This window comes from Trachurus trachurus (genome assembly GCF_905171665.1).
Source record: "Trachurus trachurus genome assembly, chromosome: 4".
Taxonomy (NCBI): domain Eukaryota; kingdom Metazoa; phylum Chordata; class Actinopteri; order Carangiformes; family Carangidae; genus Trachurus; species Trachurus trachurus.
The window spans coordinates 34,113,230-34,128,865 of record NC_139898.1 but is presented as its reverse complement, the minus strand read 5'-3'; the positions used below and the strand labels follow the sequence as shown (position 1 = coordinate 34,128,865).

Genomic DNA, 15,636 nt, shown 5'->3' with positions numbered 1-15,636 from the left:
CTGCGCAGCCTGCGCACGTGTACACACAGAGACACACGTACACACACGCACGCATGCACGCACGCACACACACACACACACACACATACACAGAGAGAGGGAGAGAGAGAGAGAGCGCATAAGCCCAATAATGCCGGCGCAAATCGGTGTATTCTCTGGTCGTCCAATGAACGAACGTGGCGGTTATAGGTAAAAATGAGAAAACATGATCGATATTTTTTTGTGTGAGTAATATTGATTGCATTTAACAAAACGGGGTGCTGCCCAACATCATTTTAGGAAAAGTCACAGACTGGTGGACTTCAATGTTTTTTTAAAATAAAGTTATGCACAAATGAAAATCAAAGTCGTCCAATGAACGGCAGTTGGCGGTTCTAGTGTTAAGGCAGAGAGACGGCTGCAGTGAAGCCAAAGGAGTGTGTTTGAAAAATACATTTACTTTATTGGTTATCGGTGGAAGAACGTCCAATACTAATTATGGAAAAGATGCTGAATATGGGCCGATATTCTCTGCCTCATGTCGACGATCGGTCCGTCTTTAAACTATACTTACCTAATGTTTGTTTGTGTGTGTGTTTGGTTGACAGCTGATGAAGATGGTGTTTGAGAGCGGCGAGGAGAAGATGGACGTGGAGCTGATCTCACTCTGCATCAACCTGGCGGCCAACAGGAGCAACGCCCAGCTGTTCTGTGCAGGTACCAGAGCAGAGAGAAACTCAACATCTTACCAAGAATATTTGTCATATATCAAATTCTACTTAAAATAAGACTCATCACATTAAAAAGCAGCTTGTTTTTAGACACTTTTTACTTCTTTCAAGCTGATTTTCACTTGAAATAAGTAGAAAAATCTGATAGTGGAGTTTTTCTTTCTTATTAGACAAAAGCACAAAAAACTTGCTTTCACTGGCAGATTTTTCTACTTATTTCAAGTGAAAAATTGTTTGAAACAAGTGAAATTTATTTAAAAACAAGTTAATTTTTAGGTGATGAGTCTTATTTTGAGTGAAAAGAGATTAGTTTTGACTAGAAATGAGACGAATATTCTTGGAAAGATTTTGAGTTTTTGCAGTGAACAGCTCTGTGGTGGGTTTTTAATACTAAAGTCTCTCTGTGCTCCTCCTCCTCCTCCTCCTCCTCCTCCTCCTCCTCCTCCTCCTCCTCCTCGTCAAGGTAACGGTCTGAAGATGCTGATGAAGCGCGCCCTGAAGCTGAAGGACGTCCTGGTGATGAAGATGATCAGGAACTTGTCTCAGCACAGTGGAGCCACCAAGAGCCTCTTCCTGGTCAGTCAACGCCACGAACGTCTGAACCATAACATCCGCTTTGTCCTGTTTAAAGGGATAGTTCAACATTTTGTCAAATTGGCCCCATTGCCATAATCCCTATAGTCATAGCAGTAGGTTCGTTACCTTTAATTGTCGGTGCAAGCTATTTTTAGAACGGCGGAGCAGAGCCGTGAGCTGCTCAGAGCTACACTACGGAGGCTCATTATGGGATTTCTTGGTTTCCCTCATCAAACTCATCAAATACACAATCCAACAACTCCACAACGCTCTGGTGGACAAGTTGTGAGCTGCACATTCACCACGCTATGAGATAATAACACAACGTTACCACACAGAGTTGTTTTAGAGGGAAATTCATGCAAAACTGCTGATGCACGTTGCCTTCAGGGACAGTTTTTCATCAACAGTCTCTGCATTTCCCCGGGGTCTTAACTATAAAGCATTGCTCTTTCCACCGATACTGTTACTGCCAAACATCAGCCTGCTGCAGACTCTTCACCTCCGACCTCCTGATTGAGACGACTCCTGAAGCGGTTGTTGTTGCTACAGACTAGTGCAGCTTTTTATATCGTTATCAAGAAATATGAAAAACCTAACAGGTCTGCAGCACGTTACTGGCTGAACAGGTCGATCTTATCTTATCTCATCCTGATTCTGATTCTGCTTTTCACTGATGTTTTCATCCTCGATTTCTTTCTTTTATTCCAGTTTTTTCCTGTGCATGATAATATTCTGTAGCAGTCAGTTTGGTGTGTTTGTGTGACCTCTTCCTCCTCCTCCTCCTCCTCCTCCTCTAGGATCACGTGGGAGAGCTGGCGGCTCAGATCAGCGAGGACGAGGCCGAGGAGTTTGTGATCGAGTGTCTGGGAACGTTGGCCAACCTGACGGTCTCGGAGCTGGACTGGGCTCTGCTGCTGAAGGAGTTCAAGCTGGTGCCGTTCCTCAAGGACCGGCTGAAGCCAGGTCTGTCTCTGCTGTGTCTGATGGGACAGTCTGTCATGTTTCTGTCAGCTCCCTCTAAACCTACAGAGCAGCTCTAACCCTAACCCGTTCCAAAGTAATCTGATTACATTCTGGATCATGGATCGGATCAAATCTTGAAAAAATGTGTTGTTTCAAAACTAAAAACCAGATCCTGAGATCGGTTGGTTTTTGAAATATGTTTATTGATTTTCAATGAAGAGAAAAATTAAAAAAGAAAATACATATAAAATGAAGAGAAAAAATAAGTAGTTAAAAAGTAAAGAACACAGAACATCAAGCACAACGATATTTCATGGTCATAAAATGAGTACTATAGATAAGATATAAAAGTAGAAAAATAAATAAATAATAGTAAAATAAGTAGGTCAGTAGACATATACGTCATCATACTCTTGTTTGCACTGCGAGGTTTTGTACAATAGCCAGTGTCTATGGGTTCACATTTTTAAGGTAATTCAGTACTGGGTCCCATGTTTTATCAAACGTCTCCCCTCTGTCTTCATTGTAGAATCTTAGTCTCTCCAGATGTAAAGTATTTGACAATTCTCCCAACCATAAATTATAAGTAGGCACTGAGTCCATTTTCTATACTCGTAAAGAGATCGGTTGGTTTTAATCTGGATCAAACTCTCAGTTTGTGTTGTTAAGGACTTTCTTGTCAGATCAGGAAAACTTTGATCCAGAACATCCGGATTAATCTGATCCAGCAGTTTGGTGGATTCAGGAACAACATGGGATTTAAATTAAATTCAGACTGGTCAAATAAACAACATTTATAATGTAGGATAAATACATGTACTGTACATTTATTTTCTAATATTTTACACCTGATTTTTAAACCATGACAGTAATAAAGTAGATATAGTTTAAAGCAGAAGTAAGGTGAATGTTTGTGTTAATATAAGTCTTAAATAGTTGTATCTTCAGACAGCAATCACTTCTATAGAGTGTTTGGTCTGAAACACGGGTCTGTCAGTCACTCTGCTCTGCTCTGAGCCCAGGAGAAAACTTTCCTTGTATCCTACAACCTTTATCCAATGAGGAGAGAGAACGGCATAAAGGGGCAGTCCTCTCTGTGTGTGCAGCCAAGGGATGCGCCTGAATGTGGTGACGTAGGGACGAGGGCGGGGACTGCTAACTCCATCTGCTGACAGGAAGTTAGACAAAACCACCGGATCACTTACTGCTGCTTTAACACTCAGTATCTGGATTTGTTAATCTAGAAACGACTGATCCAATCCAACTGGGATAAAAGTAAAGATGGAATATTGATTATTGACCCTAGATGAAAAAACAAGGGATTTATAAATCCGGGTGAAGATGAAGATGAAGATGATGATGATGATGATGTGAGGACAGGAAACGCTCCAGAGGCTCTGGGTCGTATCGCTGCGTGTCACGACCTCTGACCTCCTCACCTTTACCTTCTTCTTCCTCCTCTGTTGTCTCTTATCAAAGCAGAACTCACCGTGTGTCAGAGGTTCATCGTCCTGCTCTGCTTCATCCTGACCAGTAAAACTCGTGTTCATCACAGCTGCTCCTTTAAAACAGAACAGACCTGATGATGAGTCGGTTTCCACGGTTACAGGAGCGTTTCTCTACAATCGGATTATTATCGTTCACACGATTATATAATAATAATCATGATTAAACCGTGTGTGGACAATGACATGCATCAAGCAGTTCATCAACAACAAAATAATAATTAAAAAAAACGAATTTACAGACATTAGTCAAATACATTGTGGATATTTTTCCATGTGTTTCAAATTGAAACTTCAAAATTGAAACTTCAAATTTCAGTTTCCATTAAATGATCCGGACCGGTACTTGGGAGAAGTGTGGAATAATCAAAAGTTAACTTTGTTTCAGATATTTGTATTGTGGAGCAGACAGTATATCAAATATATACATGTACATCCATCTTTGGTTCATGCAATGCTTCATATCAGTATTTTGTAATATAAGTAACAAAAGTGTCCTACGAATAAGTAAATAAATGAAAAACAATAGATGGAAGAAAAATTAGAAAAATATACAAAAATAAGTAAATAAATACATTTATTGAAATAATAAAAGTTAACTTTATTTACTTTACCACTGCACTGGTTTAAAGATCAGGTGCAAAATATAAAAGTATGTACAGTATATACGACATGATAAATGAATGAAATGAATTTAATTTAAATCCCATGTTGTTCCTGAATCCTCCAAACTGCTGGGATCAGAATAATCTGGATGTTTGGATCAAAGTTTTCCTGATCCCACTAAAACGTTCTGAACAACACAAACTGAGGGTTTGATCCAGATTAAAACAGAGACTGGATCACGTGATCTGATCTGATCCGGTCTCAGAATCTGGTTTTTAGTTTTGAAACAACAAATTTTTTCAAGATTTGATCCGATCCATGATCCAGAATCCAAACCGGATTAAACCTTTTGATGAACTGGACCCTGGAGCCAGAGGATGAAGGTCGGAAGCAGAGACCACTCGGTTCTTTCCCAATGAGTCCATTCGGATTAAAATTTTCCGACAAAGATGTAGTTTAATACCATAATATATAGAGGTGACCAAAGGCCAATGTATTTACTTCATGTGTCAGATATTGTGTTGGTCATAATACAGAACAGGTTGTGGCTCGTGTCTGTTCATTAAAGAAGTTGAAATATTTCCATGTTTGTCTATTCTGGGTCACATTAGAAGGTGAAGTGTTGGTGTTTTTACTGTTCTCCAATGTAAAAATGGGTCACGTTTGACCCTTGAATTGAATTGAATTGAATTGAAAACTTTATTGAACAACATTAGACAAGTGTTCAAAAGGATTAAAAACACAATAAAGCCCAAAGGCTTATTTCCATTGTGGTCCTTTGATGGTAGACCCTTAACATTATTCAAGGCTTAAAGCCATCTGCCTGTTGGTTGCCAGTGAATTAAATAAATAATATGTTCCATAAACATTTTTAATTTCGCTCCACAATTTCTTTTTGTGCCCCCAAATAGTTCACTTTAGGCGTGCTCCTTGGGAAAGAGCCCTCGCTACCGCAAATGCTCAATAAAATGCTCCTGCGACATTTCATTGTGCTTTATTGAATGTATTTTCAACTGCAAACAAGCCTAACACGCAACTTATATATTGCAATCAATTTTTTATTTTGTGACTCCGCATTTCATTTTTACGTTTGTTATTTGTCATGATAGGTCTTAAATTTCATCCATACTGGTCTTAAAAAGGTCTTAAAAAGTCTTAAATTTCCCGCACAGTGTCCCGCGGGAATCCCGAGAAAATGTCAGCCTCTAATACGCAGCTCTCGGCTGGAGCTCATTTCATCACAACGGCTTGTAATGACACCAAAGTTATCTGGGGGAGGAAATGATCGGATTTTATGCTAGAAATAAGGTCCAGATTGTAAAAAACGGTAATTATCCTTTAAGATCGGCTTTTATTCCTGTTTTATTCCTGTTTCCCTGTCCTCAGATTAGATCAGATCCCAACAAGAACAAGAAGAGGAACAGAGAGTTTTTATGAGCTTGTTTTCTCCAGTCAACTTGTACTTTTCCCTGATGTCAGGTTGTGCCGAGGATGACCTCATCCTGGAGGTGGTGATCATGATCGGCACCGTGTCCATGGATGACTCGTGCGCAGCCATGCTGGCCAAGTCCGGCATCATTCCCGCTCTCATCGAGCTGCTCAACGGTGAGAAAGAAGAAACCTCCTGCTTTCATGAAGGGAGCTGGTTGTGAACGACTCTGAGCTGCATCAGACTAAACACATCTACATGTAAAAAACAATCTCAGTTTTAACCTCGGAGCAGAAATAACCTCCGACAGATTGTCTGAAGTTGATGAGTCACAGGAAAAGAACAACAGTAATGAGTAGGGCTGTGCCAAAAAATCGATTCACATAAGAATCGCAATTCTCATTTAATACGATTCAGAATCAATATAAAATGTCCCAAAATCAATTTTAAAAAGTAAAAAAATGAAACCAATCTGCTGCTGTCGGCCTCCGTTTCCTTAGAATTTAAAAGGCAGCATGTTTAACTGCACTATTTTAATAAAGAGGCACTTTTAATTTTGTTACTTAAACAATATGTGATATTGCTTTTATGCAACAGTTTCAACAATTCCATCTAAGCATGGATAAATGTTTAAAACTCAATAATAAAACTCAATAAATGTGAAAAAGATCATGAGGATCCTTTGCACACCGATAGACTGAAGCAGGAATCATTAAGAATCAAATCGTTTTGAATCAAAAATCCACTTTGAATCGAATCATAGCCCCAAAAATCACAATTGAATCAAATCGTGTGATAGTAGATCCCACGCCTAACATCTACATGTAAAAAACAATCTCAGTTTTAACCTCGGAGCAGAAATCACCTCCGACAGATTGTCTGAAGTTGATGAGTCACAGGAAAAGAACAGCTGTAATTGGTAAAAAATGTAGAGTTGAACTCAGCAGCTGCAGCAGAGTGGACGAGTCACGGCCCTCGCTGCTTCACCAGCGTTAGTTCTGTCTGCTTCATCTGTTCCTAAAGCCTCAGCAGCAGCAGCAGCAGCAGCAGCAGCAGCAGCAGCACGATGCAGCAGCAGCAGCAGCAGCAGCACGATGCAGATGTGACGTGTTTCACAGCTCAGATGTTGAGTCACAGGTGAAGAGTTGGTTCCCTCTTCACTGCAAAAACTCAAAATCTTACCAAGAATATTTGTCTTATTTCTAGTCAAAACAAATCTCATTCTACTTAAAATCAGACTCATCACATTAAAAGCAGCTTGTTTTTAGACACTTTTTACTTCTTTCAAGCAGATTTTCACTTGAAATAAGTAGAAAAATCTGATAGTGGAGCAAGTTTTTCTTTCTTATTACAAGCACAAAAAACTTGCTTTCACTGGCAGATTTTTGAAAATGTGAAAGTGAAAATTAGTTTGAAACAAGTGAAAATGATCTAAAAACAAGTTCATTTTTAGGTGATGAGTCTTATTTTAAGTGAAAAGAGATTCGTTTTGACTAGAAATGAGACATTTTGACAAGAAATAAGACAAATACTCTTGGAAAGATTTTGAGTTTTTGCAGTGTTTATTCTGCCCATTAGAGCTGAGAGAGAGAGAGTTTGTGTTTTAGTGCAGAAACAAACGGTTTGACGTCGCTCTGGACTCTGGTAAAGTCCAGATCACAATCAACTTTATTAACCCGGTGTGTGGCAGCTACTGGGAACCTGATATAACATATATAATATAATATAATATAATATAACATCTTAAAGTTAAGAAGACGAGAGCTCACCAGAGGAGCTTAAAGCAAAAACAACAGACAGTTAAAAGATAAATGAAAGCAGAGTTTGATAGAAAAGTATGAACAAGATTGAATTGACCTGTTTTTGCTGCGTCGCTTCTAACAACATCTGAAAATCATTAATTTATTTTTCTATTTATTGTATTTTTATGATTATTTGTCTTGGTTTCATTTGATGATCATAGGAACATTGGGTTAATAGATACAGTATATAATATACACCAAATTTGTCTTAATAAATCGGCATCTCAGCTGTTGCATTCAAGTGTCTATTGAATTGCAACAGAAGCACATCTCATTCTACTTAACGAAGCACTGATCAACTGAACCAAATCTTATTTAATGAGGAAGAGTATAAAAACTTAGTGTCGTGTTGTTTAAAAATAGTTTTCTTTGCATTATCTGTTCTGAAAACACCTCTTCTTTTTTGACCAGTTGTCATTTTCTGCAAGTAAATGCTCTAAATGACAATATTTTTATTTTGAATTTGGGACCAATTATGTCAGTAGCTTATAAAATGAAACAAAAGTGTTAATTTTACTCAAACACATTCCTATAAATAGTAAAACTAGAGAAACTGATCATTTTAAAGTGGTCTCTTCATTTTTTCTGAAACTGTATATTGTTTTTTTTGGCAACATTAGAAATTATAAATAGCTTTAAAGGGTAAATTAAGGAGAAATAACTCCAACCTACTCTTTATTGATCTTTGAAATAATATGAAATCCTATGTCTATGTGCACATGATGGACTAAACTAAAATCTATAATAGATATAATAGATATGAGAATGATGAGTGATAAAGAGATGAACTGTCGGCAGAGTGATGTCATGTAGCCACGGTGACACATGAAGCTGTGGAGAGACGACGAGTCTGGGGAGTGGAGCTTAGGTTAGGTTAACTTATTGGTCTCCACCAGGGAGAAATTTGTTGCGGAGACAGGGAACATGTTGCATACATAAAAAACACATACAGTACAAAAAGAACATCAAGTTAAAAGACTGGTGGAGTAAACAGACCACTGGACAATCCTGCACATGCAGCAAGCTGATGTGAACGTCATTCACATGCATCCACACCGCTACTCTAACTGTAATCATAAATATACATTCATATCAGCATCACATAACCTCAAACATACATGAAACCATTCACTCACATACAGTATGTCCATAGTTTGACTCATAATACATTCATTTCCATATACACACAGCCTATGTTCGTATACATATACAGAGACATCACAATCATTTCCTGCTGTTGAGAAGCTTGGTTGATACAGGCACAGAGGAATGTTTGTATCGATTGTGCCTGCACAAGGGAAGCCTACTATATCTCTTTCCAGAGTTCAGGAGAGTATATTCACTATTCAGCACATGAGAACTATCTGTTAAAATGGCATTTGCCTGTCTGATCGTCGCCTGCTCAAAAAGGTCCTGTGGATTTAGGGGGGGTGTTATTCCCATAATCTTGCCAGCAGTTTTGACAAGGCTTGAGTTGAGTCCGATGATGTCACCGAGTCCCTTCGCAGCGATACTGGTTGAGGAGTGTTCATGGGATGGATGTGAAGCCAACAGACAGTGATGATGATGATGACGTGGAAACTGATCTCAGACCTGTTTGTGTTTGTGTTTTGTGTTTCTCAGCCCAACAGGAAGACGACGAGTTTGTGTGTCAGATCCTCTACGTCTTCTACCAGATGGTTTTCCACAAGGCCACGCGCGACGTCATCATCAAAGACACCCGTATCTTTTATTCTGTTATTCTGTTGTTGTTGGGTTTTTTTTTTTATTTTAAAGGGATAGTTCACTCAAAATTCAAATGTCACTCATTATCTCCTCCTCCCCCTCATGTGGACTAAGGGCTGGGAGAAGTTTCAGAGTCCTCCGTGGCTTCTCTGAGTTACAGGGGGTCTCAGCGTAGCAGTGCATGTCCATATGACGGTTGCAAATGGATACCAACTGTCTTCGTAACAAAAAGACACACCAAAAAACATCCAGATACCTCCATGCTGCTCGTATGTAATGTCCGTCTTGTATTGAAGCCCCAACATGAGAAATTGTCCCGAAAAAAATTAAATAAGTCTATATTTTAAGCTTGTTTTGTAGTGGAAGCTCCCAGTGTTGCTCTGCCGGAATCTCGCACAATTTAGGCAAAGCAGTGAATTGAGACACTGGGAGCTTCCACTACAAACAAGCTTACACTGCAAAACTCAAAATCTTTCCAAGAATATTTGTCTTATTTCTTGTCAAAATGTCTCATTTCTAGTCAAAACTAATCTCTTTTCACTTAAACTAAGGGCGCACTCACACTAGGGCCAGTTGATCCGTGCCGTGCTGAAGCCCGAATGCCCCCCCTCCCCTGTCCCCCGCTGGCCTGCACTCACACTGCCTCGAACCCAAGCGTGCTCAAGCACGGTTGCCTCCGACACAAACGTCATCACGTTGATATAACAACACGGCGGATGCGCTCTGACTGCAGAAAGAACGGCGCTTTGACGGTTGTCATGGTTATCTTGAAGTTTAATCAAAGCGGCGTTAACTAGCGATGTTTACGGCGCGACGTAATCGTTAAGTGACTGTTGTTTACATGCGGTTGCAGACACGTGGTGGAGAACGAGCCCGCAGCGTATTACGTGTGCGCATTCCTGGCCAAGCGTACCGTGCCCAAGCACACCTCTCCCAACCGTGCCGGGCCAGGGAAGTGTACCGTGCTCAGGCACGGAACACTTGCACTCACACCAGCAATAGAATCCGGACTTTAGGGGGCAAACGTGCTTGGGCACGGTACGATTGCCTAGTGTGAGTGCACCCTAAGACTCATCACCTAAAAATGAACTTGTTTTGAGATAATTTTCACTTGTTTCAAACAAATTTTCACTTGAAATAAGTAGAAAAATCTGCCAGTGAAAGCAGGTTTTTGTGTTTGTAATAAGGAAGAAAAACTTGCTCCACTATCAGATTTTTCTACTTATTTCAAGTGAAAATCTGCTTGAAAGAAGTAAAAAGTGTCTAAAAACAAACTGCTTTTTAATGTGATGAGTCTTATTTTAAGTAGAATGAGATTTGTTTTGACTAGAAATTAGACATTTTTTAATTGAAATGAGACAAATATTCTTGGTAAGGTTTTGAGTTTTTGCAGTGTAAAACATAGACTTATTTAATTTTTTTTGGAACAATTTCTCAGGTCGGGGCTTCAATACAAGACAGACATTACATACGAGCAGCATGGAGGTATTTGGATGTTTTTTGGTGTGTCTTTTTGTTACGAAGACAGTTGGTATCCATTTGCAACCGTTATATGGACATGCACTGCTACGCCGAGACCCCCTGTAACTCAGAGAAGCCACGGAGGACCTTGAATTTTGAGTGAACTATCCCTTTAACCTTCTTCTTTTTCTTCTTTTCCTTTCTTTTTCTCTATAATCGTGTCCGGTTGCAGCCGGTGGAGCTCGTGTCAGATTACAAACGTGCCTCTCCGTCGTCAGCGTGCAGTGATTGATGTTTTTCTTTCTGTGGGCAGAATAAAAAGGGGGATTTCAGAGATTCAGGCGCTGCTGAGGGAGGAGGGGGGGGGGGGGGGGGGGGGTTCACCTCCTAACAGGAAATGTAGAAACTGTAGAGATGTCACAATTACATGTTTGCACTATTAATCCTCCTGGTATTAAACGCCACAATTACTTAATAGCAAACATTCCTCACTACCGTCACTTTCAAAAAAAAGGTTATGTCAACTCACACGGAACGAAAACAAATTAACATTGGATTGGTGGGAATTTAAATCTGTTAGTTTCTCATTTGTAATTCAAAAAATAAATCAACTAAAAATAAACTTGACAAATAATCCGAAACATTTCCACTCAGGGATTAATAATTGATCCTAATATTAATAGATACTTCAAATATTCGGTGTATATAATCAGTAATGTAATTAGATTTTGACTATATTTGTTTTTTACACATTGATATATTAGTGAAATTGATTAAAGGGATAGTTCAACATTTTTGGCAAATTGGCCCATTGCCATAATCCCTATAGTCATAGCAGTAGGTTCGTTACCTTTAATTGTCGGTGCAAGCTATTTTTTAGAACGGCGGAGCAGAGCCGTGAGCTGCTCAGAGCTACGCTACGGAGGCTCATTATGGGATTTCTTGGTTTCCCTCATCAAACTCATCAAATACACAATCCAACAACTCCACAACGCTCTGGTGGACAAGTTGTGAACTGCACATTCACCACGCTATGAGATAATAACACAACGCTACCACACAGAGTTGTTTTAGAGGGAAATACAGAGACTGATGATGAAAAACTGTCCCTGAAGGCAACGCGCATCAGTGGTTTTGCATGAATTTCCCTCTAAAACAACTCTGTGTGGTAACGTTGTGTTATTATCTCATAGCGTGGTGAATGTGCAGGTCACAACTTGTCCACCAGAGCGTTGTGGAGTTGTTGGAATTAAAGCAGAAGTGAGTGATATATTTGTGTTAATATAAGTCTTAAATAGTTGTATCTTCTGACAGCAATCACTTCTATAGAGTGTTTGGACTGAAACACGGGTCTCTCAGTCCCTCTGCTCTGCTCTGAGCCGAAGAGAAAACATTTATCGTATCCTACAGTTTTTATCCAATGAGGAGAGAGAACGGCATGCAGGGCTGTGTGTGCAGCCAAGGAACGCCGTGAATGTGGTGACGTAGCGATGAGGACTGTTATGGTGCGTTCAAGGAAACTCGTGTTTTTCTGACCTGTGAAGTGGTACCAGTTCGATCTGGTACGAGTTCACGGGTCAGAAGTTACGAGTGGCCGTTATAGTGACTTTCACCGGTAAAACAGGTCGGAGAAACACAAGTGGGTTGCCTGGAACGCTACAAAGTCGTAAGTTGTGACTTGAAGCTGTAATTTACGATTTCAAAAGCCTGCCTGGAACGCAGCATTAGCCAAAACCACCGGATCACTCACTTCTGCTTTAACCCTAACCCTAAAAACAGCTTGCACCGACAAATAAAGGTAACAAACCTACTGTTATGACTATAGGGATTATGGCAATGGGCCAATTTGACAAAATGTTGAACTATCCCTTTAATGAATGCATAATAATCATGATAATCGTACCAAGAGAGTCTCTAACGGTGATGCAGGTGTTGTGTTTCCTTGACGACGCCCTCAGAGGCTCCGGCCTACCTGATCGACCTGATGCACGACAAGAACGCTGAGATCCGCAAAGTCTGTGACAACACGCTGGACATCATCGCTGTGAGTCTCAACTCAACGCTTTACCTGAGTGTGTGTCGTACTCTGATCGTATTCTGGATCATGGATCGGATCAAAAATCAAATCTTGAAAACAATGTGTTGTTTCAAAACTAAAAACCAGATTCTGAGATCGGATCAGATCACATGATCCACTTTTATCTTTAATCTGGATCAAACCTCCACCAAAGTTTGGTGGATTCAGGAAGAAAATGTGATTTCAATTAAATTCAATAGGATATATATTTATCTTTTTATGTTTTGCACACTGCAAAAATTCAAAATCTTACCAAGAATATTTGTCTTATTTCTAGTCAAAACAATCTAATTCTACTTAACATAAGACTCATAAAAAGCAGCTTGTTTTTAGACACTTTTTACTTCTTTCAAGCTGATTTTTACTTGAAATAAGTAGAAAAATCTGATAGTGGAGCAAGTTTTTCTTTCTTATTACAAGCACAAAAAATAAACTTGCTTTCACTGACAGATTTTTCTACTTATTTCAAGTGAAAATTAGTTTGAAACAAGTGAAAATGATCTAAAAACAAGTAAATGAGAGATTAGTTTTGACTAGAAATGAGACATTTTGACAAGAAATAAGACAAATATTCTTGGAAAGATTTTGAGTTTTTGCAGTGCTCCTGATTTTCAAACCATTAGAGTGACAAAGTAAATAAAGTTGACATTTGATCATTCTACAGATTAAGAACTCTTTTTCCCAACTACTGGACATTTAAAAGAAATTTTAAGTTTGAAATTGTAATTAATTTAATGAAACACGTAAAAAAAAATAATATTCACCTGTACTGTTGATCTTCTGTCATGCACGGTTTCACTGAGCTTTTATTTTGAAAGATCAGTTGCCACGAGCAACGAGATCTGAAAGAAGTGGAAAGATACGAACCCCATTTCCCTTTCCACAGTGTCCCTGCAACAATTAGTCTAGTGACTAATTGTCATTGTCATGAACTAGCCCTTTATTATTATGGTCTGTCATGTCTTTGTGTTTACATTTAGATTGTCTTGGTCAAAGGTCACAGTGAGGTCACAGTGAGGTCACAGTGAGGTCACAGTCCCATGACATCACTCACAGGCTCGTTCATGTGATGACACGTGATACCTCACTGTGACATCACAATGTTCTGCATCGTGACACGACTAACTGGTGTTGACATACGACCCTGTAACCACGACAACACAGAAAAACTCAGAAAAAACAGATTTACAGCAGTTTTTCTCCGATTTTATCAAATTACTAACAAACCAATCAAAAGTAAAAAAAAAAAAATTTCATTTTCAAGCACACCCTGTTGTCCTTCTGACCCAATCTGTTTCCTTCCTCCATCCTTCCTTCTTTCCTTCCTTTTCCTCTTCCTTCTTTCCTTCCTTCCCTTCGTCCGTACTTCTTCTTCCTCTTTTGATCCAGTTGACCTGTGCTGTGTCTCAAATCGCACACTTCTCTCAGTGCACTGCCTTACAGTACACTGTAAAGCAGTGCACTGCCTTGTGCAATGCACTAATTTCAACAGGTTAGTACCGTCTCAAATCAAACACTGCTGCTGCGCACTGACCGGAAATGACTCGACAGCTGCTTCTTCTATTTTTTAAATTCTGATTGCAACCATAGCAACCGGCCGTTGGAGCCCTATCGCCGACACTTGACAGCGCTTTTTGCCGATCAAAACGAGCTATTAAGTTGTGTTTTATTGTGTTAGTGTTGTTGTTGTGCTGTTATTAGTGTTTTTTAAAGACATTTACGCCGGTGTCAGCTCCGTCGCTGCTCAAAGCAACCGCTGCCGTTTGAAAAGTAGTGACGTGTTTCCGCTACGTCACCAAGATGGCGGCCGTTAAGTGTGGAAAGTGTCCATCGATCCATACTCAATTTTCTGGCCGTTTGAGTGCGCCAATTGAGTGCACATAGCGCACTACATTTTCGCACACTGCTCAGTGTGAACGCACTTATGCACTCAAAATATTAAGTGTAAGTGCACAAGTGCGCGATTTGGGACACACCACTGGTCTGTTCCCTATATACCTCCATCTTTCTTTCCTTCCTTCCCTTTTCCCTTCATTCTTACCTCCCTTCTTCCATCCTTGGACGAATCTGTTCCCTCCCTCCAACTTTCTTTACTTCCTTTTTCCCTTCCTTCCTTCCTTCCTTCACTTCGTCCTTCCTTTTTGACTCAATTGACCCAATCTGTTCCCTCCCTCCTTCTATCTTTCCTTCCTTTTTCCCTCTCCGCCTTCCTTCCTTCCTTCCTTCCTTCCTTCCTTCCTTCCTTCCTTCCTTCCTTCCTTCCTTCCTTCCTTCCTTCCTTCCTTCCCTTCATCCTTACTTCTTCTTCCTTCCTCTTTTGATCCAATTGAGCTGATGTGTTCCCTCCCTCCAACTTTCTTTCCTTCACTTCTTTCCACAATCCCTTTTCCCTCCCTTCTTTCCTTCCTTCCTTCCCTTCGTCCTTACTGCTTCCTTCTTTTTTGACCCAATCTGTTCCCTCCCTCCTTCTATCTTTCCTTCTTTTTTCCCTTCCTACTTTCCTCCCATCTTTCCCTTTGTCCTTCCTTCCTTTCTTCCTTCCTTTCATCCTTCCTTTCTTCCTTGACCCAGGAGGACAACAGATCCCTCCTCCTCCTCCTCCCCCTCTCCCTCTCTCTGTCCGATGTGACTTCAGACCATTTACTAACTAGCCGATGAATGAATTCCTGAATCAGCTCGTGTGACTGACAGGTGGTGGTCGGGTTAGTGACGGCTGCCAGACCTCAGATCAGCGTAATTAGCTGTAAATTACAGCCGAGCGGCGAGCAGCGAGCGCCGT

At 40.0% G+C, this 15,636-nt stretch overlaps 1 protein-coding gene across 1 annotated transcript in view; it reads left to right on the top strand.

Moving 5' to 3' along the window:
• Positions 1-15,636, top strand: part of kifap3a (kinesin-associated protein 3a) — an 85,253-nt gene that overhangs the window by 42,207 nt on the left and 27,410 nt on the right. Inside the window, exons 12-17 of the mRNA XM_083969578.1 lie at positions 588-696; positions 1,174-1,286; positions 2,087-2,252; positions 5,843-5,968; positions 9,218-9,316; positions 12,739-12,824. Of these exons, the coding sequence (XP_083825704.1) occupies positions 588-696; positions 1,174-1,286; positions 2,087-2,252; positions 5,843-5,968; positions 9,218-9,316; positions 12,739-12,824 (699 nt within the window). The remainder of the gene's footprint in view (positions 1-587; positions 697-1,173; positions 1,287-2,086; positions 2,253-5,842; positions 5,969-9,217; positions 9,317-12,738; positions 12,825-15,636) is intronic.